Source organism: Oncorhynchus nerka, linkage group LG24 (assembly GCF_034236695.1).
Source record: "Oncorhynchus nerka isolate Pitt River linkage group LG24, Oner_Uvic_2.0, whole genome shotgun sequence".
NCBI lineage: Eukaryota > Metazoa > Chordata > Actinopteri > Salmoniformes > Salmonidae > Oncorhynchus > Oncorhynchus nerka.
Genome location: NC_088419.1, coordinates 65,349,356 through 65,373,590, shown reverse-complemented (window position 1 = coordinate 65,373,590; position 24,235 = coordinate 65,349,356). Strand labels below are relative to the sequence as shown.

At 41.9% G+C, this 24,235-nt stretch overlaps 1 protein-coding gene across 1 annotated transcript in view; it reads left to right on the top strand.

Annotated features, from left to right (window-relative positions):
* LOC115108739 (probable voltage-dependent R-type calcium channel subunit alpha-1E) overlaps nucleotides 1-24,235 on the top strand; it is a 164,141-nt gene that overhangs the window by 32,439 nt on the left and 107,467 nt on the right. Inside the window, exons 2-4 of the mRNA XM_065009058.1 lie at nucleotides 16,615-16,884; nucleotides 21,951-22,056; nucleotides 23,214-23,353. Of these exons, the coding sequence (XP_064865130.1) occupies nucleotides 16,615-16,884; nucleotides 21,951-22,056; nucleotides 23,214-23,353 (516 nt within the window). The remainder of the gene's footprint in view (nucleotides 1-16,614; nucleotides 16,885-21,950; nucleotides 22,057-23,213; nucleotides 23,354-24,235) is intronic.

Here is a 24,235-nt window from a genome sequence, read left to right as displayed (position 1 = left end):
TTTGGTACAGTACATTTCGCAGCCAATGACTGATGTGGTGTACTCCTCAATGTCAACGGAGGAATCCCAGAACATATTCCAGTTTGTGCTAGCAAAACAGTCCTGTAGCTTAGCATCTGCTTCATCTGACCTTTTTTATTGATCTAGTCACTGGTGCTTCCTGCTTAAATTTTTGCTTGTACGCAGGAATCAGGAGGATAGAATTTGCCAAATGGAGGGCGAGTGAGAGCTTTGAATGCTTCTCTGTGTGTGGAGTAAAGGTGGTCCAGAGTTTTTTTCCTCTGTTCGCACATTTAACATGCTGATAGAAATGAGGTAAAACAGATTTAAGTTTCCCTGCATTGAAGTCTCTGGCTACTAGGAGCGCCACCTCGTTTTCTTGTTTGCTTATGGCGGAATACAGCTTATTCAATGCTGTCTTAGTGCCAGCCTCTGACTGTGGTGGTATGTAAACAGCTACGAAAAATACAGATAAAACTCTCTAGGTAGGTAGTGTGGTCCACAGTTTATCATGAGATACTCTACCTCAGGCGAGAAATAGCGCGAGACTTCCATAGATATCGTGCACCAGCTGTTATTTATAAAAATACATAGTCCACTGCCCCTTGTCTTACCAGACACCGCTGTTCTATCCTGCCGCTGCAGCGTATAACCAGTCAGCTGTATGTTGATAGTGCCGCGACTCCGTGAAGCATAAGATATTATAGTTTTGAATGTCCTGTTGGTAGTTTTTATTTTTTATTTTTTTATTTCACCTTTATTTAACCAGGTAGGCTAGTTGAGAACAAGTTCTCATTTGCAACTGCGACCTGGCCAAGATAAAGCATAGCAGTGTGAACAGACAACACAGAGTTACACATGGAGTAAACAATTAACAAGTCAATAACACAGTAGAAAAAAAAAAAATGGGCAGTCTATATACAATGTGTGCAAAAGGCATGAGGAGGTAGGCGAATAATACAATTTTGCAGATTAACACTGGAGTGATAAATGATCAGATGGTCATGTACAGGTAGAGATATTGGTGTGCAAAAGAGCAGAAAAGTAAATAAATAAATTTTTTAAAAACAGTATGGGAATGAGGTAGGTGAAAATGGGTGGGCTATTTACCAATAGACTATGTACAGCTGCAGCGATCGGTTAGCTGCTCGGATAGCTGATGTTTGAAGTTGGTGAGGGAGATAAAAGTCTCCAACTTCAGCGATTTTTGCAGTTCGTTCCAGTCACAGGCAGCAGAGTACTGGAACGAAAGGCGGCCAAATGAGGTGTTGGCTTTAGGGATGATCAGTGAGATACACCTGCTGGAGCGTGTGCTACGGATGGGTGTTGCCATCGTGACCAGTGAACTGAGATAAGGCGGAGCTTTACCTAGCATGGACTTGTAGATGACCTGGAGCCAGTGGGTCTGGCGACGAATATGTAGCGAGGGCCAGCCGACTAGGGCATACAAGTCGCAGTGGTGGGTGGTATAAGGTGCTTTGGTGACAAAACGGATGGCACTATGATAGACTGCATCCAGTTTGCTGAGTAGAGTGTTGGAAGCCATTTTGTAGATGACATCGCCGAAATCGAGGATCGGTAGGATAGTCAGTTTTACTAGGGTAAGCTTGGCGGCGTGAGTGAAGGAGGCTTTGTTGCGGAATAGAAAGCCGACTCTTGATTTGATTTTCGATTGGAGATGTTTGATGTGAGTCTGGAAGGAGAGTTTGCAGTCTAGCCAGACACCTAGGTACTTATAGATGTCCACATATTCAAGGTTGGAACCATCCAGGGTGGTGATGCTAGTCGGGCATGCGGGTGCAGGCAGCGATCTGTTGAAAAGCATGCATTTGGTTTTACTCGCGTTTAAGAGCAGTTGGAGGCCACGGAAGGAGTGCTGTATGGCATTGAAGCTCGTTTGGAGGTTAGATAGCACAGTGTCCAATGACGGGCCGAAAGTATATAGAATGGTGTCGTCTGCGTAGAGGTGGATCAGGGAATCGCCCGCAGCAAGAGCAACATCATTGATATATACAGAGAAAAGAGTCGGCCCGAGAATTGAACCCTGTGGCACCCCATAGAGACTGCCAGAGGACCGGACAGCATGCCCTCCGATTTGACACACTGAACTCTGTCTGCAAAGTAATTGGTGAACCAGGCAAGGCAGTCATCCGAGAAACCGAGGCTATTGAGTCTGCCGATAAGAATATGGTGATTGACAGAGTCGAAAGCCTTGGCGAGGTCGATGAAGACGGCTGCACAGTACTGTCTTTTATCGATGGCGGTTATGATATCGTTTAGTACCTTGAGCGTGGCTGAGGTGCACCCGTGACCGGCTCGGAAACCAGATTGCACAGCGGAGAAGGTACGGTGGGATTTGAGATGGTCAGTGACCTGTTTGTTGACTTGGCTTTCGAAGACCTTAGATAGGCAGGGCAGGATGGATATAGGTCTATAGCAGTTTGGGTCCAGGGTGTCTCCGCCTTTGAAGAGGGGGATGACTGCGGCAGCTTTCCAATCCTTGGGGATCTCAGACGATATGAAAGAGAGGTTGAACAGGCTGGTAATAGGGGTTGCGACAATGGCGGCAGATAGTTTCAGAAATAGAGGGTCCAGATTGTCAAGCCCAGCTGATTTGTACGGGTCTAGGTTTTGCAGCTCTTTCAGAACGTCTGCTATCTGGATTTGGGTAAAGGAGAACCTGGAGAGGCTTGGGCGAGGAGCTGCGGGGGGGGCGGAACTGTTGGCCGAGGTTGGAGTAGCAAGGCGGAAGGCATGACCAGCCGTTGAGAAGTGCTTATTGAAGCTTTCGATAATCGTGGATTTATCGGTGGAGACCGTGTTACCTAGCCTCAGTGCAGTGGGCAGCTGGGAGGAGGTGCTCTTGTTCTCCATGGACTTCACAGTGTCCCAGAACTTTTTGGAGTTGGAGCTACAGGATGCAAACTTCTGCCTGAAGAAGCTGGCCTTAGCTTTCCTGACTGACTGCGTGTATTGGTTCCTGACTTCCTGAACAGTTGCATATCACGGGGCTATTCGATGCTATTGCAGTCCGCCACAGGATGTTTTTGTGCTGGTCGAGGGCAGTCAGGTCTGGAGTGAACCAAGGGCTGTATCTGTTCTTGGTTCTGCATTTTTTGAACGGAGCATGCTTATCTAAAATGGTGAGGAAGTTACTTTTAAAGAATGACCAGGCATCCTCAACTGACGGGATGAGGTCAATGTCCTTCCAGGATACCCGGGCCAGGTCGATTAGAAAGGCCTGCTCACAGAAGTGTTTTAGGGAGCGTTTGACAGTGATGAGGGGTGGTCGTTTGACTGCGGCTCCGTGGCGGATACAGGCAATGAGGCAGTGATCGCTGAGATCCTGGTTGAAGACAGCGGAGGTGTATTTGGAGGGCCAGTTGGTCAGGATGACGTCTATGAGGGTGCCCTTGTTTACAGAGTTAGGGTTGTACCTGGTGGGTTCCTTGATGATTTGAGTGAGATTGAGGGCATCTAGCTTACATTGTAGGACTGCCGGGGTGTTAAGCATATCCCAGTTTAGGTCACCTAACAGAACAAACTCTGAAGCTAGATGGGGGCGATCAATTCACAAATGGTGTCCAGGGCACAGCTGGGAGCTGAGGGTGGTCGGTAGCAGGCGGCAACAGTGAGAGACTTATTTCTGGAGAGGGTAATTTTCAAAATTAGTAGTTCGAACTGTTTGGGTATGGACCTGGAAAGTATGACATTACTTTGCAGGCTATCTCTGCAGTAGACTGCAACTCCGCCCCTTTGGTAGTTCTATCTTGACGGAAGATGTTATAATTGGGTATGGAAATCTCTGAATTTTTGGTGGCCTTCCTGAGCCAGGATTCAGACACGGCAAGGACATCAGGGTTAGCAGAGTGTGCTAAAGCAGTGAGTAAAACAAACTTAGGGAGGAGGCTTCTGATGTTGACATGCATAAAACCAAGGCTTTTTCGATCACAGAAGTCAACAAATGAGGGTACCTGGGGACATGCAGGGCCTGGGTTTACCTCCACATCACCCGCGGAACAGAGAAGGAGTAGTATGAGGGTGCGGCTAAAGGCTATCAAAACTGGTCGCCTAGAGCGTTGGGGGCAGAGGATAAGAGGAGCAGGTTTCTGGGCATGGTAGAATATATTCAGGGCATAATGCGCAGACAGGGGTATGGTGGGGTGCGGGTACAGCGGAGGTAAGCCCAGGCACTGGGTGATGATGAGACAGGTTGTATCTCTGGACATGCTGGTTGTAATGGGTGAGGTCACTGCATGTGTGGGAGGTGGGACAAAGGAGGTAACAGGGGTATGCAGAGTGGGTCTAGGGGCTCCATTGTGAACTAAAACAATTATAACTAACCTGAACAAGAGTATACAAGGCATATTGACATCTGAGAGAGACATACAGCGAGGCATACAGTAATCACAGGTGTTGAATTTGGAAAGCTAGCTAAAAACAGTAGGCGAGGCTAATCCGCTTGCACAACAAACAGCAGGTAAAATGGCGTTGACTAGGCAACGGGGCCGACAGGTAAGACAAACAAGCAGAAAGGAGTACCGTGATTAATGGACAGTCCAGCGTGCGTCAGCTATGTAGCCATAGTTTAATCTTCCGCATAGGTCATCTATTTTATTGATTGCACATTTGCTAGCAGAATGGAAGAAAGCGGTGGTTTATTCGATGGCCTACGAATTCTCAGTAGGCAGCCCGCCCTCCGGGCTTTTTCTCCACGTCCTCTTCACGCCAATCACGGGGATCTGGGCCTGTTCCCAAGAAAGCAGCGTATCGTTCACCTCGGCCTTGTCAGACTCGTTAAGGGAAAAAAAGGATTCTGCCAGTCCTTAACGCAGTCCTGATGTCCAGAAGTTATTTTCGGTCATGAGAAACGGTAGCGGTAACATTATGTAGAAAATAAGTAAAACAATAAGTTACAAACAACGCAAATAAATTAACAAAAAAACATAATCGATTGGGAGCACGTAAAATGCCTTCTTCTCCGGCGCCATATTACTGTGCCTGTATTTAGTTTTCATGCTTGTGAGGGCCGGGAATCCACTCTCACATAGGTACGTGGTTGCAAAGGGCATCAGTGTCTTAACAGGGCAATTTCCCAAGGAAGGATACTCTGAGCACAGCCCAATCCAGAAATTGTTGTAATTTCGATGAGGCTCTCTTGTTCAGATATTGTTAAGTGGGCTGGAGGCAGGGCATGAAAGGGATAACGAATCCAGTTGTTTATGTCATTCGTTTTGGGAAAGTACCTGCGTAATTGCGCACCTAACTCAGGTGCTTCACTATATCACATTTGACATTGTCTGTCAGCTTGAGTTCATTTGCACACAAAAAATCATACAATGATGGAAAGACCTGTGTGTTGTCCTTGTTAATTCAGACAGAGAAGAGCTCCAATTTCTTAATCATAGCCTCAATTTTGTCTTGCACGTTGAATATAGTTGTGGAGAGTCCCTGTAATCCTAGATTCAGACCATTCAGGCGAGAAAAAACATCAGCCAGATAGGCCAGTCGTGTGAGAAGCTCGTTGTCATGCAAGTGGTCAGACTTTGAAAACTTTGGTCAGTAAAGAAATCTTTGAGCTCGTCTCTCAATAACAAAAAACATGTTAACCCTTGATAACCAGAGCACTTCTATATGTTGTAAAAGCGTTACATGGTCGCTGCCCATATCATTGCATAGTGCAGAAAATACAGAAGAGTTCAGAGGCCTTGCTTTAACAAATTTAACCTTTTTCACTGTAGTAAGCTGTCAGGCATTCCCTTGATAGCAAGAGCCTCTCGGTGGATGCTGTAGTGTACCCGAGTGCCGTTGGGAACAACTGTTTGCACGTGCGTTACCACTCCGCTATGTCTCCCTGTCATGGCTTTTGCGCAATCAGTACAGACACAAACATGAGCAGCAGCTACATTTGGCTACATACGTTAGTGGAATTCCCGTGAGAAAGTAACGGTTCATGTGATTGGATGTTAATTGTTTGACTAGGCTATCTGTATTTGACATTGTCTTGTTATTTCGCTGAACACTAGATGGTTTAATTTGATTTTTGGCAGTGAAACGAGGCTACACAGGCGAGAAAAAAAACTCACCCAAATGTATAGCCCCTTTGAAAAATTTAAATGGACTGTTGAAAATGTGAAGAATTTATTATTGTGTTTTACATTTTTTTAAATGTGAATCACATTTTGAATTGGGCGTACCCCCGACGGCATTGCACATACCCAGTTTGGCAATACCTGCTTTAGATGTTTATAACAGCTGAATCTGAATTCAGTTCACATTTAGCCTTGGATACAGGAAGTGTTATATTTCTTGAATATGCTTCGCATCATGACTGACCTTTCTCTATTCAGAAGTGATCAAATTGGGGAAACAAAAGGGGCCCAGAAAAATAACGTTTTTTGATCGGCACATTCATTAGCCACCACTGCATGGCATTTGCAAGGCCTTTAACAATAGTAGTGAGTGAAGACGTAACACACTCCAGGTCCTATAGCTTGTCAATGTCAGGCATAATGGCAATGTGAAGAGGGCTTAATTATAGGCCCATTTGTTGGAAGAGTCTGACTAATTTGTCATTTTTAGCTGTATTAATAAAGAGAGGTTAGGAAATTGAAAACGGATTTAGACTGGGCTGTAATTATTCGTTCTATGGATCAAATCTTACAGACTCATTTGTGCAGAGGTCGAACATTTGAATCCAATCTAAAGGAAATTAAGACAAACCTATATGACCTAATGGCAGGTCCATTTTCACTTTGTGTTTTTACTCTTCTATAGCAAAACCTTATCACCATACATCTCAGGCCTCTGCCCCACCAACACAGCACAGCGTCTCTAGAGAGAAACCTGTGAAGTATGTCCATAGCCCTCACATTCAATGTGACAACACGGTCATGTGCACTATACTGCGCCCACATCGCTGTCTGTGTTTCATTATTAAAGGGTACCAATTTATTGATATCTCACTGGCTGCAGGCAATATCTTGAAATAACCTGTCAGCCACTGTTTGATGGGGATATTTCAGTTGTAATTTCATCAGTTTCTTAATATCTATGTGTTGAGCAGCTGACTACTCTCAGACACATTTTGTCTTTAAGAATCTTCTCAGATGAGTTAATTCATATCTTACTATAACCACTTAATCTGATTTCATTTCAGTAGCTTTATTAGTCACAGTCTTTAAAACAATACACTCACAAACATCACAACTGCTACAGACTCCTTTGCACAGAGAATAGACATTAATATGTTTTTAGTGTGATTGAAATACACCCTAGATATGAGCAGGCAGCGACAAGTGATTTTTTTCCCATTTAATGACCTCACATCTTGCTGGGTGATATTAAACCATCCAACACAGTCAAAGGCCACATTAGACACACAACTTACTCCACAACTGACAATATTGTTTCAATTACAGATATGCAGCTTGCTTCACATGTGGGTATACTAACTGTAAAGATGTGAAATAAGATAGCCTAGTGGTTAAGAGCATTGGGCTGATAATCACAAGGTTGCTGGTTCAAATCTCTGAGCCAATTAGGTGAAAACTTGTCAATGTTCCCTTGAGCAACGCACTTAACCCTAGTTGCTCTGGATAAGAGTGTCTTTTAAATAATGTAAATCGCATAATAGTTAAGTGAGGGCTTAGTGGATAAGTATTGGTGTGTCCTCCAGAAGCAGTACTAGGTCCTGATGCCATTTGCTAGAGGGTCTGTCAAATCAGATTTTATTGGTCACATACACATATTTAGCAGATTTTATAGTGGGTGTAGCTCAATGCTTGTGTTTCTAGCTCCAACAGTGCAGTAATTCCTAGCCTACCTTGGCTTGCTTTCCTAGTCTCATGGTCTCAACATCTGGGCTCTCATGTAAGGTACAGTAGGCTACGTAGTGAACAAGACAACTGTAGCTTAGTCCTAATGCCCCATTTGAGAACTCTCCCCCTCTCTCTCTCTCTCTTTCTTTCTCTCTCTCCTCCCTCTCCCCCTATCACTCTCTCTCTTTCTCTCTCCTTCTACATCTCTCGCTCTCTCTCTCTCCCTCCCCTACTCCCTCTCTCTCCCTCTCTGCATGTGGGTAATCTATCATTTAGACTCCCCAAATCACTAACAAACAAATCTAAATGCTCTAGTGTGGTGACTAATGTTGCTCTTGGGAACTGTTTGACAAATAGCTGACGCACATAAAGCATCAATCCCACCATGTCTTTATCAATCCACCGACATCTCTATATATCTATATATCCCTGCTCCCTCTTGTGGAGCTATGGGGAACTGCTTACAAGAGCACAGGTTGATTTTTTTCCCATTGGAGTTTATTTTTTCAATGAATCTTGTTGCATGCAGCACTAGCAGTCGAGGTGATTTTATATACCCCCAATCAACTGATAAAATGCTGTATTTGACACACACACACACACACAGTGAGTAGGTCTATAATCAAAGAGCAAACATGTTTATCCCTCTCCTGTCCTTACTAAACAGGATGAGAGGGAGAGCACTGCTGTAATAGATTCTGACAGCAGTCATAATAAGCCATTGTCATGATGATTCACAACACAACAGGTTGGGCACATTCATCAGAAAGGAATGGCAGCACTTGAAACTCCATTAGTGGTATTTGCCACTTCTCCTGGACTGATGACACATACAATCCCCGTACAATGTCGGAGAAACTTTCAGAGTTTATGCTGTTTTATCAACTCCAAAACTCTGATGACTTTGTGATTTGATGTCCTTAAGGTGGGGGTGCAGTCCACCTCTCTATTGAAGATAGTAGTTGCATGGACAGAACAAGCCTAATCCCACATCAGTCTTTCATTAACGCAGGGCTCATGCACATAATGCCTCTCTCCCCTGCTCAAGGATGTCAATCATGCTGGGAGATGAAAAGAGTTATGTGAGTTTATTTATGGGTGCTAGTAGATTTGTGAGGTGGGTGGAGTGGGGGAGAGGGAGAGACCCTTCAATCTGGCAAAGACACACAGTAGTCTCTCTCTATCTTTCTCTCCCTCTCTGCCAGGCCAATCTTCCTGTCTTCAGTTAGGTACCAGCTCTGTCTATCAAGCCATCTGCTGCCTAGCCCCCGTCTCAACTGTGGAGCTGCCCTTCGCTGGTGGAGGGAGGGAGCCAGGCAGGTTCAAGGTGGGGGCCACCAGTAGGTTGCCTCCTGACCTGGGTCTGGTGCAGTGGCCTGGCAGGGAGGGCTCAGGGGAACCGTTTCTGATTAGCAGACTACTGTGCCGGGAGGGAAATGTACAGTCCACTTTGGACAATATTGATCTGATGTGCTGCCAGCATGACAATTAATATAACATTCCTTTCATTGTTTTAATATTTAGTCAGATAGAGATATGATTGTTTCGTTAAAAAGGTTAACTGCAGTGAGAATTTACTCACTCTTCAGATTAGACATTGCATATTCTTGGCAGTTTTGATTACTCCCCAAATCATATATCATTTCTCTCAGCAGTTTTTTTTACTATTTCTTCACAGTCGTAAACTTACCCTCCTACTTTTGAGTGTAAAGAAGCCTCCTTCATGTTGCCACAACCATTTCCCACGGATTCATTCCTTCTCCAAATAGAGAGATTGCATAGCTTTGGATACTGCCTTATGTGTATAACTAGTGCAATGGGTCTATCCATATGGCAAAACAATGCTGACTACTAATTACATTTCATCTCTGGTATGAATAAATGTTTGTGTAGACCATTTTAGAGACAGTACTTACAGTCCTCCACCAGAGGGAGGTAAAAGCTCAGAGAACACCTTGTCTTAAGAATTACAGCCACAATCAAAGACAGCCACAACACAAATGCTAATATTGCCACATTTAACTGCCTATAATCTCATGTAAGAAGGCTGATCTGATGCCGTGTGTCAATTATCCACATCTAGGCTACTCAGCCATTGAATTAATTCAGTAAATCAACTATTTCAGAAAAGGGTTAGAGATTTTAGTCAGCCTTGGTTATGGAAGATGGTTGAGAAGGAAAATCACTTGCTTATGTTCAGTTTGAATATTTCAAGCCTGAATTACAATATCCATTGTGTTTAGGGTGAGGTACTCGCCATGCACACTGATGATGTTGTGATTTTCATAATATTGATGCATGAGCTCAAGAAATTGAACATGTTTTGCATGACCTTTGCCTATATGTTGCATAGTGAGGTTGTCTTTAATGAACTCAAGGATCAACTGTGGAGAAATATCCCAAGGTCTTATTCAAATGATAAAAGAGTTAAGATGCTTCTAGGCTGTTCTATAGATAAGTGCTTCATTTTGTGCTTCATTTGGTCAACAATGGTTTTTGAATGTGATAATTTAGGCCATACTTTGTGTCTTACAGGCAGGAAGTATGCTATCAGATCAGATGGTTTGAGTTGAGAATGCCTGACAAGGTTGTTGTCCCAACCAACCTTGCAATACCTGTGAGACTGAGAGGGATGTTTATGAAATATTAAACCTGTTTGTTCAAAGAAAAGCAGTACAGTGATGATTTAAAATGTATGTTGAATTTTATAAATCAAAGCAATGCATGTAAAAAAAAATCTGATTTGTTTTTGTATTCAGATGTATTAGTTTTCTGCATTGGCAACAGTCAATTTATTTTCACGCCTGCTGGAAATCCATTTTATCGATCGATGTGTCACAATGTGATTCAGATTTGAACAGAAAACACATTTGCTGTTTCATGGACAGGACAAATAATGTTGAAGAGGAATTAAGATTGATATGTTTTTTGAATATATATATATATAAGATGGGGGTTATCATTACTGCCTTGCTAGTAACGGGCTGAGAATGGGACAAGTTGCTAGGTAACAGTGTAAAGAAAACACTAAACCGCTCAAATCCAGGCTGGGATTGAAATCCTGCAGCAATTCCAAACATATTGCTCTATAAAGTTCTGTTGAAAACACTCAAGCTGAATGAAGGTCAACTCTTTTGATGGTCTAATCATTAACATCTCAATGGTGCTAAAAATAATCTTGCAATCAATTACTTTGTTGCCAGATTTGACATTATGCCATTTACTGTCCTCCACTGTCCTTTTGGTGCTTACAGTACCACTATAATGAGAGTATCACTATAATGACAGTATCACTATAATGACAGTACCACTATAATGACAGTATCACTATAATGACAGTACCACTATAATGAGAGTATCACTATAATGACAGTATCACTATAATGAGAGTATCACTATAATGACAGTACCACTATAATGAGAGTATCACTATAATGACAGTACCACTATAATGAGAGTATCACTATAATGACAGTACCACTATAATGACAGTATCACTATAATGACAGTACCACTATAATGACAGTATCACTATAATGACAGTACCACTATAATGACAGTACCACTATAATGACAGTATCACTATAATGACAGTACCACTATAATGACAGTATCACTATAATGACAGTACCACTATAATGACAGTACCACTATAATGAGAGTATCACTATAATGACAGTACCACTATAATGACAGTACCACTATAATGACAGTACCACTATAATGACAGTATCACTATAATGAGAGTATCACTATAATGACAGTATCACTATAATGACAGTACCACTATAATGACAGTACCACTATAATGACAGTATCACTATAATGACTATAATGAGTATAATGACAGTATCACTATAATGACAGTATCACTATAATGAGAGTATCACTATAATGACAGTATCACTATAATGACAGTATCACTATAATGACAGTATCACTATAATGACAGTACCACTATAATGACAGTACCAATATAATGACAGTACCACTATAATGACAGTACCACTATAATGACAGTACCACTATAATGACAGTACCACTATAATGACAGTACCACTATAATGACAGTACCACTATAATGACAGTACCACTATAATGACAGTATCACTATAATTAGCTTGAAAATGGAAGAGTAGTTTGACACACAACAGGTGTCATGTATGTGTCTTGAATGAAAATGTGTAGCCTACAGTTACACACTGAATGGCTGATTCAAGGTTTCATGAAGTGATTTTAATGCAAAAGGTGACATAATGTATGCAATTGAACAATTGGCATAGAACCCTCTGGAGTCCCTGGTTCTACCAATATGCTGTCAGGGGCTGCGGACATATGATACATCATCATGTTTTTTAACCTAATATAAAGGATTAATGTGCTTGAAACTGTTATTTCCAAACTGAAATGATTAGTTTACCTTTATTTAACTAGGCAAGTCAGTTAAGAGCAAATTCTCATTTACAATGATAACCAAGGAACAGTAACTGCCTTGTACAGGGGCAGAATAGATTTTGATAGATTTGATAGATTTTTACCTTGTCAACTCGGGGATTCGATCTAGCAACCTTCCAGTTATTGGCCCAACGCTCTAACCACTAGGCTACTTGCCGCCCCATGAATGGTAAACATAAGACTGCAAATGATCAATCTATCCTTTGTTTATTGTGCTACGTTTACAGAGGCTACTAGTCTACTAGTCTAAATACATGTCATACAAATATTTGATAATCACATCCTTTGGAGAAGCATTGTGACTGCTGCAAACAATATGTCTCTGTGTGAGAAGCAGGCCTTTGTGGTGGAGGTTTGGGAGAGAGAAGAATCCCAGTGTTGGCAAGTAGGATGACAAATCAGACATGGGTGTACTGTCGCTATGGAAACTACTGTTAAGATGACAAGGAGGCAGCATTATGCAGTAGCGGGAAATCTTTCAAGCTGATACTCCTTGGCTAGCTGCTTAATTAAAAAGGCTTGCGTAGGGAAGCAGAGACAGTTGCGTTTAATCATAACTTTGATCCACCTGGAGATGATTAACATCAGGTATCCTGACACTGGCCTGATCGTCTGTGGTAATACTCTCTCTTTCTGTCTAACAGAGCTGCTTGGCTCACAAAGTCAAATGTAACATTTCCTTATAAACTCCAAATGCAACAGTTTGTAAGTTGTTTTGAGAGTGTATAGATCAGTTGGAAAAGTGTGTTTGCTACTTTAATGCTACCATGTCATGACAATATTTTCAAGCCAGTTTCTGAGCATTTTTTCTCTCGATTTTGTGTTATTGACTGCGTCTCCCATGCTTTTCATCACATGCATTCAGTACATTATGAAAAACTGTTGACATGTTGTACACTAACACACATGCTCATAGACACGCTCACGCACGCACACACGCACACACACACACACACACACACACACACACTTTTGTTTTACAGAGATGTACTTTACCGTTTTATTTAATAATTGGCCTTTCAGAAAAGGCTTTGACAGCTTAGGGAGGCTGGGGTCTTTGTGTTAGGAGAGCTCTGTGGTTATACTGAGAATACCTTATTTACAGAGCAGGTCTATTCTATCCACAGAGCCTGTCAGCGTCAGCATCTGCAAGGTTCTGTCCCCAACAGAGACTTGTTTAGTTCAAGACTTATTTTCACAAACATCAGTCTCATAATCAGGTTTGAGAGAAGAACCAGTTTTGACCTCTATGGGATCGGTGTCCCCCCCCGTGGGACGGTTGAGCTAACGTAGGATAATGTGATTAGCATGAGGTTGTAAGTAACAAAAACAATTCCCAGGACATAGACATGTCTGATATGGGCAGAAAGCTTAAATTCTTGTTAATCTAACTGCACTGTCCAATTTACAGTAGCTATTACAGTGAAATCAAATCAAATGTATTTATATAGCCCTTCTTAAATCAGCTGATGCCACAAAGTGCTGAACAGATACCCAGCCTAAAACCCCAAACAGCAAGCAATGCAGGTGTAGAAGGACACAATTTACCATGACATTGTTTGAGGAGAGTGCACAGTTATGAACTTGAAAATATATTAATAAACCAATTAGGCACATTTGGGCAGTCTTTATACAACATTTTGAACAGATATGCAATGGTTCATTGGATCAGTCTAAAACGTTGCACATACACTGCTGTCATTTAGTGGACAAAATCTAAATTGTGCCTGGGCTGGAATAACACATTATGGCCTTTCTCTTGCATTTCAAAGATGATGGTACAAACAAACAAATACTGTTTTTTTCTTTGTATTATCTTTTACCAGATAGAATGTGTTATATTCTCCTACATTAATTTCACATTTCCACAAACTTCAAAGTGTTTCCTTTCAAATGGTATCAAGAATATGCATATCCTTGCTTCAGGTCCTGAGCTACAGGCAGTTAGAATTAGGTATGTCATGTTAGGCAAAACATTTAAAAATGGGTCTGATCCTTCAATGACAGGTGCTTTCATTCTCTGAATGGTCTCATGTATATGAATTTGTTCTGTAGCTGTAGGTTTGTGATCCTTTGATCTTAACTAATGGATATGGCAGGACCAATATTGAAAACTAATCACATAGGACAGATAACACAAATCCAATGTGTCTTTAATCTTTAACATTTAACACAACCTCTCTCTTTTAATTATAAAAGGCTTTAAAATCCTTCTTAAACCTGTCTCCTACCCTTCATCTACATTAATGGAAGTGGATTTAACAAGTGACATCAATAAGGGATCATAGCTTTCACCTGGATTCACCTGGTCAGTCTGTTATGGAAAGAGCAGGTGTTCCTAATGTTTAGTACACTCAATGTATTTGCACTACATATTTGATGGACAACGGATAGATTTTCCATTCTCCTTGTGGAGTTTGGCTTTAAAAAAAACATAAATGTAGCTTCACAATGACACTCTTTACCTTGGACAAAGTAAAGCATGATTTCCCACGTGTTCTATTTCTGCCCTCCATGCTCTGCAGCTGTCTTTTTAATGACCTTGATATGAGACAATACTGGGTCTGCTACTGGATCACTGCCCTCGCCATAATAATTCATTGAACCGGAGCCTATTGGCCAAACTGTGCTAGTTTAACTGCAAAATATGCTTATTAGCCTCTTACCTTTCGCCCCACATCATCGTCATTTTAATCTCGCCGTTGACGATATTATAAGGCCATGCATAATGATTTCCAAGTCCTCGCACGCGGGTTTCTGTGGGTTAGTCTAGAAAGTTTTAGCTTCATTTCCCTTCTCAGTATGAAATATTTTAAGGTTTTTTTCTTAGCTCTCAATGAGTTTCAATGCTTGTTTGAAATAAGACTACCTGTTTGCTCCACACATCAAAATATAAATTAAATAGTTGATGGATATTTTTGTTTTTTTTGGAACTGCCATTGTTTCTGTTAAATATGCTAGCAGCCTCCCCTGACGTGTGCACACTCCACACATCCATTTCCCGTTCAGAAAATACAGCAGCAGCAATACTCCCACTCACTAGGAGATCATGTCCTGAAACAGTGACTTTTACCCAGCAATTACCTTTAATCTTCGCGCAGACTGTCTCATAGTGGAGAACCTACTCGAAAAATATATCACGCCTCCCCTGTAATGAATTTCTAGCAGGTGTTTGTTCTACATTTTGGTGCGTTGACTTCCACATTATGAAAGTTTTACCTGAATAATATTTACATTAAATATATAGGCTATGCATGAATGTAACTTGCATTAAATACCCTTTATTTCTAGGCTTTGAAGACCTTATATAAGGGCAGCTAATATAAAAAATATTAATAAACTTTTGAATTAACATCATGGCTATTACAAATATTGTTTTATTCTCATGGTATTGAATTTGAGACACATAGCCTATTTGAAATGTATGGGCTGGAGATAAAAGGCAAAAATAAGGCAAAGCATATAGTAGAGAGACGCATTTTCTGTGAGTAGTGTAGCCTAGCCCTAGAGCCTCGTGCTTTTGCATAACCAGTTGACACCTCATTGCGGAGAAACCCTCTAAAAAAACTGCGCGGACATGGTGCCTGTACCTTGTACCTGTGTGACTTCCAGTTTAGCTTGTTGCGCATCATCGCATGCCATCTACTCTTTGAGAAGTGGTGGGGTCCTTGTGGCAACGAAAAGCGAAGCAAGATTTTAGAAAATGCAAAAAGTTTGCTCGGTGCTTATTTTTTTGCAGTGGGAATATGTTTATGACAGATGTGCAAGAGAAAATGAGAGAGTGAGGACAAGGATGTCGGTGTATCCATGGACCCATACAAAATGCTCTTGTTCTTCTCTCTCATGAGGACAAACCTTCGGGAGACGTGACTTGCGGTGGTTTTGTGTTGAGAACACTTCCAGTGGGATCTGGATTGATTTTATTAAAATTTGTTTTAGTGAACATATTTAAGTTAGAATTTGACATTTTGAGTCTCGAATGATATTTATTTTTATTTTTGCTTATTGAGTTTGAATTTTATGCGGACAATTGTTGTGTTGCTTTATAACCTACCCACTCGATGTAGACGTGCGTCGACTTTTATTCACAAGAAGTGCTATAGCCCACGGTCAAAGAAGTCAAGGCTTGAATTCTAACTTCAAAACGGAGGAATATTTATTTGTGAACAACTCGACATGGGGATATTAATATTTATCATCACTTGTTGCCTTGGCTAAGGACATTATGATGGACTAAAACAAGTATTTCTTCTGTCAGATCTGTTGCTGTAACCTACCCCGCCCTGCTTCCCAGGGGCTAACCCTTTCCCCTCTATTCTGTTTTCCTTACTCCTCGCAGAATGGCCCGGTTCGGAGACGACGTCCCCGGCTTGTTGGGCTCTGGGGATGGGGGCTCTGAGCGCAACAGGACCCGGGAGGGACCGGCTCTGTCTACAGGTGGTGGAGTGTCCCCAGCCTTCAAACAGACCAAGGCGCAGAGAGCCCGCACCATGGCCCTGTACAACCCCATCCCTGTCAGACAGAACTGTTTCACCGTAAATAGATCACTCTTCATTTTCGGAGAGGACAACATTGTTCGGAAGTACGCAAAGAAGGTCATAGAGTGGCCATATCCTTTGTGTTTAAGTGTAAACACACACACACACACACACACACACACACACACACACACACACACACACACACACATTCGACAAAAGTTCTTAACTATATTGAACTGTCTATCTATTATGTTAACGTTTCTTTTATAATAATGAATACCGTGGACAGTAGAATTCAGCACCATGGACAGCACCAGCAGTGGTTGTTAAACTTATTATAATTCCACTCAAAATTAGGTGAATACAAATATTTTACCTATAGTACAATCTTTTTACAAATTAAGTTACAAAATGTAACACCTAACAGGTCCACTTCACTGACCACTCACAATCCACTCAAGGTTAAGGCAGACATATTTTAAACCATGATAACTTCCCACTGAGTAAAATTGCTGTTCATGATGCTGAACGATTTCCACAGGAGTAGACTTCAGGGTTCTGCTGTGTGTCATTGATCAAAATTCCTACAGGTATTGATATCCCCAACGGAATAAAAGGACACAACCAAATGGAAATGCATGTGATGAGTCAGAGTCAAGAGATGTGTCTGGGCAGAGCACAGACAACAGTATAACACTGTCAGTGGCCCCTTCTTTGTGGTGCTACTAACACAGCCCTTGTTAACCTGTTGGGATTCAAGCCTCAGTCTCCTGGTGGTGAATTAGCATGATGGAGCACGACAGGACAGGCTGTCATAGAGGCAGGCAGCAGGATGCAGGATAGGTCTGGCACTGTAATTGACTGCCAGGAATGAGCATAAACCATGATGAAGTGTTTGAGACTGAAGTCTTGTTAGTTGACAGTGTTTTACTCAGTCGTAATTCTTATAGCAATACAGCTCTGGGTATAGATCTTTATTATCAGTGGATTTCAGATTCCTTGTAATTCTACCTTTACCTTTGCATTATAGCTGATGGGCTTCATTACCACCCCTCTACCTCTGGTCTGTCCATCATTTTATGGTTAATTCACTGTGTTGAGATAAATTGATTTACCTAAATTGGATCAATATCCGAAGGCACTCTTGAATATCATTTAATGTCACCATTTTCCACTATTCTAAGGTTATTTACAATGGTTGATTTGACTATGAAAATAATGTAATATGGTCTAAGCATTTTTCAAAATATCATAGAGGATTTGCATCAGATTTTAAGGTGTATATGATGATCAAAATGCATGAACAAAATAATGTATGTTATCATTGGAAGACTGCTGTAGAGTATGTAAGGCTTAACATGCATGGTTGTCTTTGCCTTTGTCTCTCAGTGGGAGAGCGTGACTCACATGTCAGTCAGTGGAAAGTGAATTACACACGTAGACCTCCATTCTGCTCCATGCAGCACTTTCTGTCAACAAGATGCAGGTGTTGTTGAGCGTGATGATCACTGGCTGTATATTTGAGGAATATCACCACATTACCACATGTCACTGAGGAGAGGCGATGGAGGGATGGAGAGATGGGAAGATGGAGGGATGGGAAGATGGAGGATGGAAAAATGGAGAGATGGAGGGAACGAGAGATGGAGAGATGGAGGGATGGGAAGATGGAGGGATGGGAAGATGGAGGGATGGAAAAATGGAGAGATGGAGGGAACGAGAGATGGAACGATGGAGGGATGGGAAGATGGAGGGAACGAGAGATGGAGAGATGGAGGGATGGAAAGCAGAGACGGTCACTAATAGCCTGGAAATGACTTTGCAAAACACCAAACCAAATGGATGGCCATTTCTTAGTGAAAAGGAAGCAAAACAATGCCCTTCTGTTGGTCAGCTACTGTTAATCTACACTACAACAGGTGTCCCAGTTGTGTTGTTATTGTGCTGCCTTGCTGAATGGCTTTTTGATAGACTATTATAGCAAAAGAGTCCTTACGCTATCATTTTCATGGGAGTTCATATTTGTGGTCTGATTTCCCATTATTAATTCAACATTGAACCCACTGTTTACCCATTGAATATATCAAATGAGATTGTAGTTCAATCCATATATTATTGTGACTGCAAGCATATTGTTGTTTATGCAGTTGACTGGTTCTCTGCAGTTTGTGGCTATCTTGCTGTTTTGTTGGGTGGAAATTGCAGAAACTAACCCCAAGGTTAATGTGGCATTGTGTGGGGAGTGTCTCATATTATCTAATTGACTTTGCCAATTTAATTAACAACCATTACATCTAATGACATCTGATCAGTCTGCTGTATCATGTGGTATAAAGTGATTAGAACTGTAACTGAGGATCTCATTCAGAGTAGTTTCCTATCATGATGTGGCACAGCACAGGCTGATGTTGGTGAGCTTTAGATTCAGCATTTAGAGAGCGCTGGTAAATATCCAACATGAACCTTGTAAGACATCCTCACTTGTTCACACACACACACACACACACACACACACACACACACACACACACACACACACACACACACACACACACACACACACACACACACACACACACACACACACACACACACACACACTCTCTCTCTCTCTGCATGACTTATCAGAAGGTCATGGCTGTGTGCAGAACAACATGCTCCATGGCATAAGAGGTTCTTTATTTTTGAGTGCTCAATTAAAACCAGTGATTGATGAGGGGTTTATTTCCAGGCTTCCGTAACTGGCTTGATGCAGGAGCAGCAGGGTTGTGTCAGGGTCGATGTGGAGGCTGGCAGGAACTGGGTGGAGGAGCCAGGCAGGCCTAATGAAATGTGGCCCACTCTGGTGCAGGTGGCCTGGGGAGGACGAGCAGCTGCTCACCTTGCCTGATGCCCACTGGGAGGCTGCTACGGGAAGTGCCCCGGGGTGTAGATACTCCTTTAATAATTGATCCTGCCCATTGCAGAGGAGGTCTGAGGGGCGTGGAGCTGACACCACCCTCTGTAGACACACCCCACCTTTAGCGTCACATTCACTGACAGCAGCAAGACTGGCAAATCACAATTGATCTGGCATTGGCACGTCACTATATTTGCCTTTTCTCTTGGTTCCTGTATTCTTGGTTGATCTATGCATTGTTTTATTGCGATCATTCAAAATTATATTAGCAAATTTCTTAAGACAGCCTTGCTATTCTAGATCGAATTCCCTCAACAAGTTGCCTTCCATCAATCCAGTAACCTTTACATTCATAAGATAATGGTAATATACTTTCAATCAGAAAGGTACTTAAAAGGCTACCTGTTGTGTTTCAATGTCTTTGTTTACTATTATAATCCATCTACAAGCACTATTTGGCATTTTCTCATGTTTGTTTAAAATCATGTTCCCCTCTTCAGTAACCCAGAAGTGATTGGTTATTTTCCTCCATATGTGTAATAAGGTTTGAATCCAGTCTAAAAACACAGATGCACCCTGTATCACATTCCATCTCCACTGCTATTTTTAACCTGTTTGAGAAGCGGGAGCCAGCGCAAACTTGTCAATATGACTCACACATCCCCACGAGCCCTCATTACAAAGTCCCTTCGTGGATAAATGACACAGTTTCCTCAGAAGACAGTTCATGAATGATAAAACTGAATTATACATATTGAGATAGAAAAACTTGAGGTTTCTCCGCAGCCCCATGCCTCCTCAATATAGGCTGATTATAAGATGATACTGTAGATACACCTGTCCCTGGAGAAATCACACTTCTCTCATTGGATGATATAAAAACACATGGCTTTGTGTATGTATTTAATATATTGTGTGTGACTCTGAGTGGAGAAGAGATTTTAAACGCAAATGAAATGAATAAGGCAGGTTTGGATTGTCAAGAGGGTGGTTGCAACATGTGGGCCGTCGCTCTGACTGACGCCCATTAAATGTGAGCGCTGACTTTTGGCCGAGAGGAGCCTGTTGCCGTGGATACCTCTCTCTATCTCTCTCTTATCTCCTCCCCTCTCTCTGAGTGCAGTGTCAGTGCTCTTGTGTTTGAGGGGATGGAGGTAGGGTGTGGTTGTGGAGGAGTGCCCATAACAGAGAGAGCCATGGGGGTTTGGGTCCCATTTTGTGAGACAGTAATAGCTACAGTAGCACAGTTTTTTATAAGTCCTGGTTGAATATAGTTTGTTCAGTGCTCCCATTAGAGCAGACCAGGAAGTATTTAAACCCAGCAGAATGGTAAAGGTGTGACGGTATGGGAGCTTCTGTTTATTTAGTTCTTCAATGCTCAGACGATGAGGGGCGTCCCTGTGTGACTCTCCAGGCAGCAGCTCCAGCTGCCAGCTCTGTTTGCATTGATCTCTTTCTCTTTCTCCCTCTCTCCCCCTCTCTCTCCACTGAGGAGATTTAGGCTCCCTCGTTCTCTACCTCTTTTTTCCAAACAGCCAAAATAAATCCAGTGCCCACGCACAACATTTGAGAAATACACATCCTTGGTGTCATCTATGTGCTCCATTTAAACCTCCAACCACCAGGGGTCCCTTGGTACAAGTTGTACGCTTGTAGTAAAGTGCCCTTATTTGTAGGATCAGACTCCTGATCTTCCCACACATCCCCAGTGTGCCTATACTCGCCTCTCCTCCAGCTCTCCTAAAGCTTTCAGGGTTATGGCCTGTCTCCTGCTACTGTCCCCAGCTATTGTGCACAGCAGTCTCCTGCCCCTCTCCATGGCTGGCTGGCTGGCTGGCTGGCTGGTTGGACAGCCTCAGGGCATTGTGAGGAGCTGACAGCCAGGGCCTCTATGTGCCAGCCAGCTGTATGGAGGAGAGGAGGAGGCAGCAGCACTCTGCCAGGTGCTCAGCAGCAGGCTAGATTCACACTGGTGTGCCTGACAATGGAGAAGTCAGAAGAATAGATACATCCTGACATTCAATCAATGAGAGGGATTGTCATCAGATGTCTTAGGAGGGTGGTGTTTTAGATAGGGCTGATGATACTGTCATCCTTGTCATTCTGTATGGGGATTATTAGGCCTCAGCACTCTATGATATATCTCTCTCATGGTGGGACTGAAATACTGCATTATGTTTTTGAATATCACAGGTTACTGTATTTGGAAAACTGTGATTTTGAAATTATATAGAAGAACAGTATTTATGTGAGGTATATTGTGACAAAGGATTCTTCCTTAACTTGTTGCTTCACTCCGTTTGAGTACATGATCTTAGCCACCATCATCGCCAACTGTATCGTACTGGCTTTGGAGCAGCACCTGCCTGGAGAGGACAAGACTCCCATGTCCAAGAGACTGGTGAGTCAACCATCTACTAATGCACTGTGTCTTTATTCAGTTACTATCAGTGGGATTCTCTAACCTTACGGAGTCTTGTTTAAAAAACACTAATTACTTCAAAATGTCTTCTTCATGAAGCTTGATATTTATTTAAAACCTGAAATGTTCTCCAAAGATTAAGTGGATAGTTGCAGCAAAACGAGAACACAAAATCTTGTTTTATTTCTTTATAGTACATTGTTAGCTTAGAAATGAGTATTTTGTGGAAGGCATGTCCCATATTTCTGAGTTACTGTGCGGTGTTGCTGCATTGTTTATTCATTAATTCTGATTTCAGTATACCCATTAAACCAGGTCCCAACCGGGCTGTATCCTCTCAGTTCCCTACTGTCTGTGAATGCCCCACACAGAAGAGTACAAATAACTGTGTACTACTGTGACATTTATTATAAACCGGGTAGTTTGGGTCCTGGATGGTGATTTGCTGAAATAGCTTTCAGGCGTGTGTATATTTGACAATATGTCATTGGTATGATGTAAAAATACTTGTTTACTGTTTTATTTATGTTGGTAACCAGTTGATAATAGCTATAAGGCACCTCTGGGGTTTGTGGTATATGACCAATATAACACACACCCCTTGGGCCTTATTGCTTAAATATAGCCTGCTATTATATGGGTGTTTTGGCAAGTCACAGTTATCACCTCTAGCTTGTTAGTAGCTCGTTAGTTTTACAGTTGTGTTTTACAGCTTCCTCCAGTAGAGTAAGAAACTAGCTGGATTAATTGGTTCTCATTCTATAGCTATTAGAGCCACAGCCCTCCACTATATTATCATGCTAAGTGCATCTGAGCGCATGAGAGTGCTTACCTACCCGCTGAGAGAAAGTGTAATTAATCCTTTCCTGAGCAGGTGTAAGGGTTAGAGAGAAGCTCTTGGCAAGGGCAAACAGCAATGATTAGAATATTATTGTTTGTTATGTAGTACCTATATTCAATAGGGTTATAGTATATGCATCTCCTTTTACACAGATTTCAGTGTTTTTTTCTAAAGTGTGATAAATATGTTCACACACACAATGCTGTTATTGTATAAGCCTCTGTTCTGTGACCTTTCATCTTAACATGGCCATTTTGTGCTCTATTTGTCTGATGTGTCCGTTTTTAATTCACAGGAAAAGACAGAGCCTTACTTCATTGGGATGTTCTGCTTTGAAGCTGGGATTAAGGTTGTGGCGTTGGGATTTGTATTCCATAAAGGATCCTACTTGAGGAACGGCTGGAACGTCATGGACTTCATTGTGGTTCTGAGTGGGTGAGTACCCTGGCCACTGAGACACTACAGGACTACTACTGCTGTATTACATTCTGTATTACATTCTGTATTACATTCTGTATTGCATTCTGTATTGCATTCTGTATTTCTGTATTACATGCTGTATTACATTCTGTATTACATTCTCCTGTTTTGACACCCTGTTTATGGCTGCTGCCTCAAATAAGACAGTTGTATTGCACTTGCACTAGCCTAGTTCATAAAATAGATTTTTTGTAAAAATTTTATTGAATGTTCGTCGATGTTACTGATGTGTTTAATCGACTATTTTACATGTATTAGACTTTATCGGATGGATGGTTATCTGTTGTTAATTTCCTGGAGGGAGTTGAATACATTTCTGAGGCAAATATCGTGGCACATCTTTCTCAGTTCTGATGCCAAGCACAAAAAACACTGTCCATGGAATAATCCGATTTTGCGGAGGCATAGCTTTAGGGCTCTTGGTGTCGTCCACTAAAATAACACGCAAGATTGCAGTTTACCTTTTACAAACAAGGAAAGGAATGAACTGTCTCGACTCCTGGAGCAAATTATTGCAGTGGTCAATGGAAAGGTTACTGCAGGTTATTTGCAGAGTGGCCTTTGATTTACAATACAATACCTAAAAGGGGTAAGGGATTCTCTTGAAAGGCTGAGGTATGGAGGACAAGGACAGTTTATGTTCGGAACAGCACTGCCTGTTAAAAACACGGGGGGCAACGCTGGTTACCTTCTGCTCCAAATCAAATAGAAATACACACATATGTTCACAGATTAAATATTAATCCATTCCAAAGTGCAAAAGTACAAAGTGTGGCAAGGCTCTTACAGAATTGTACATGTTTCTCTGCGTTTCCTTATTAATGGGTGCAGGCTCAC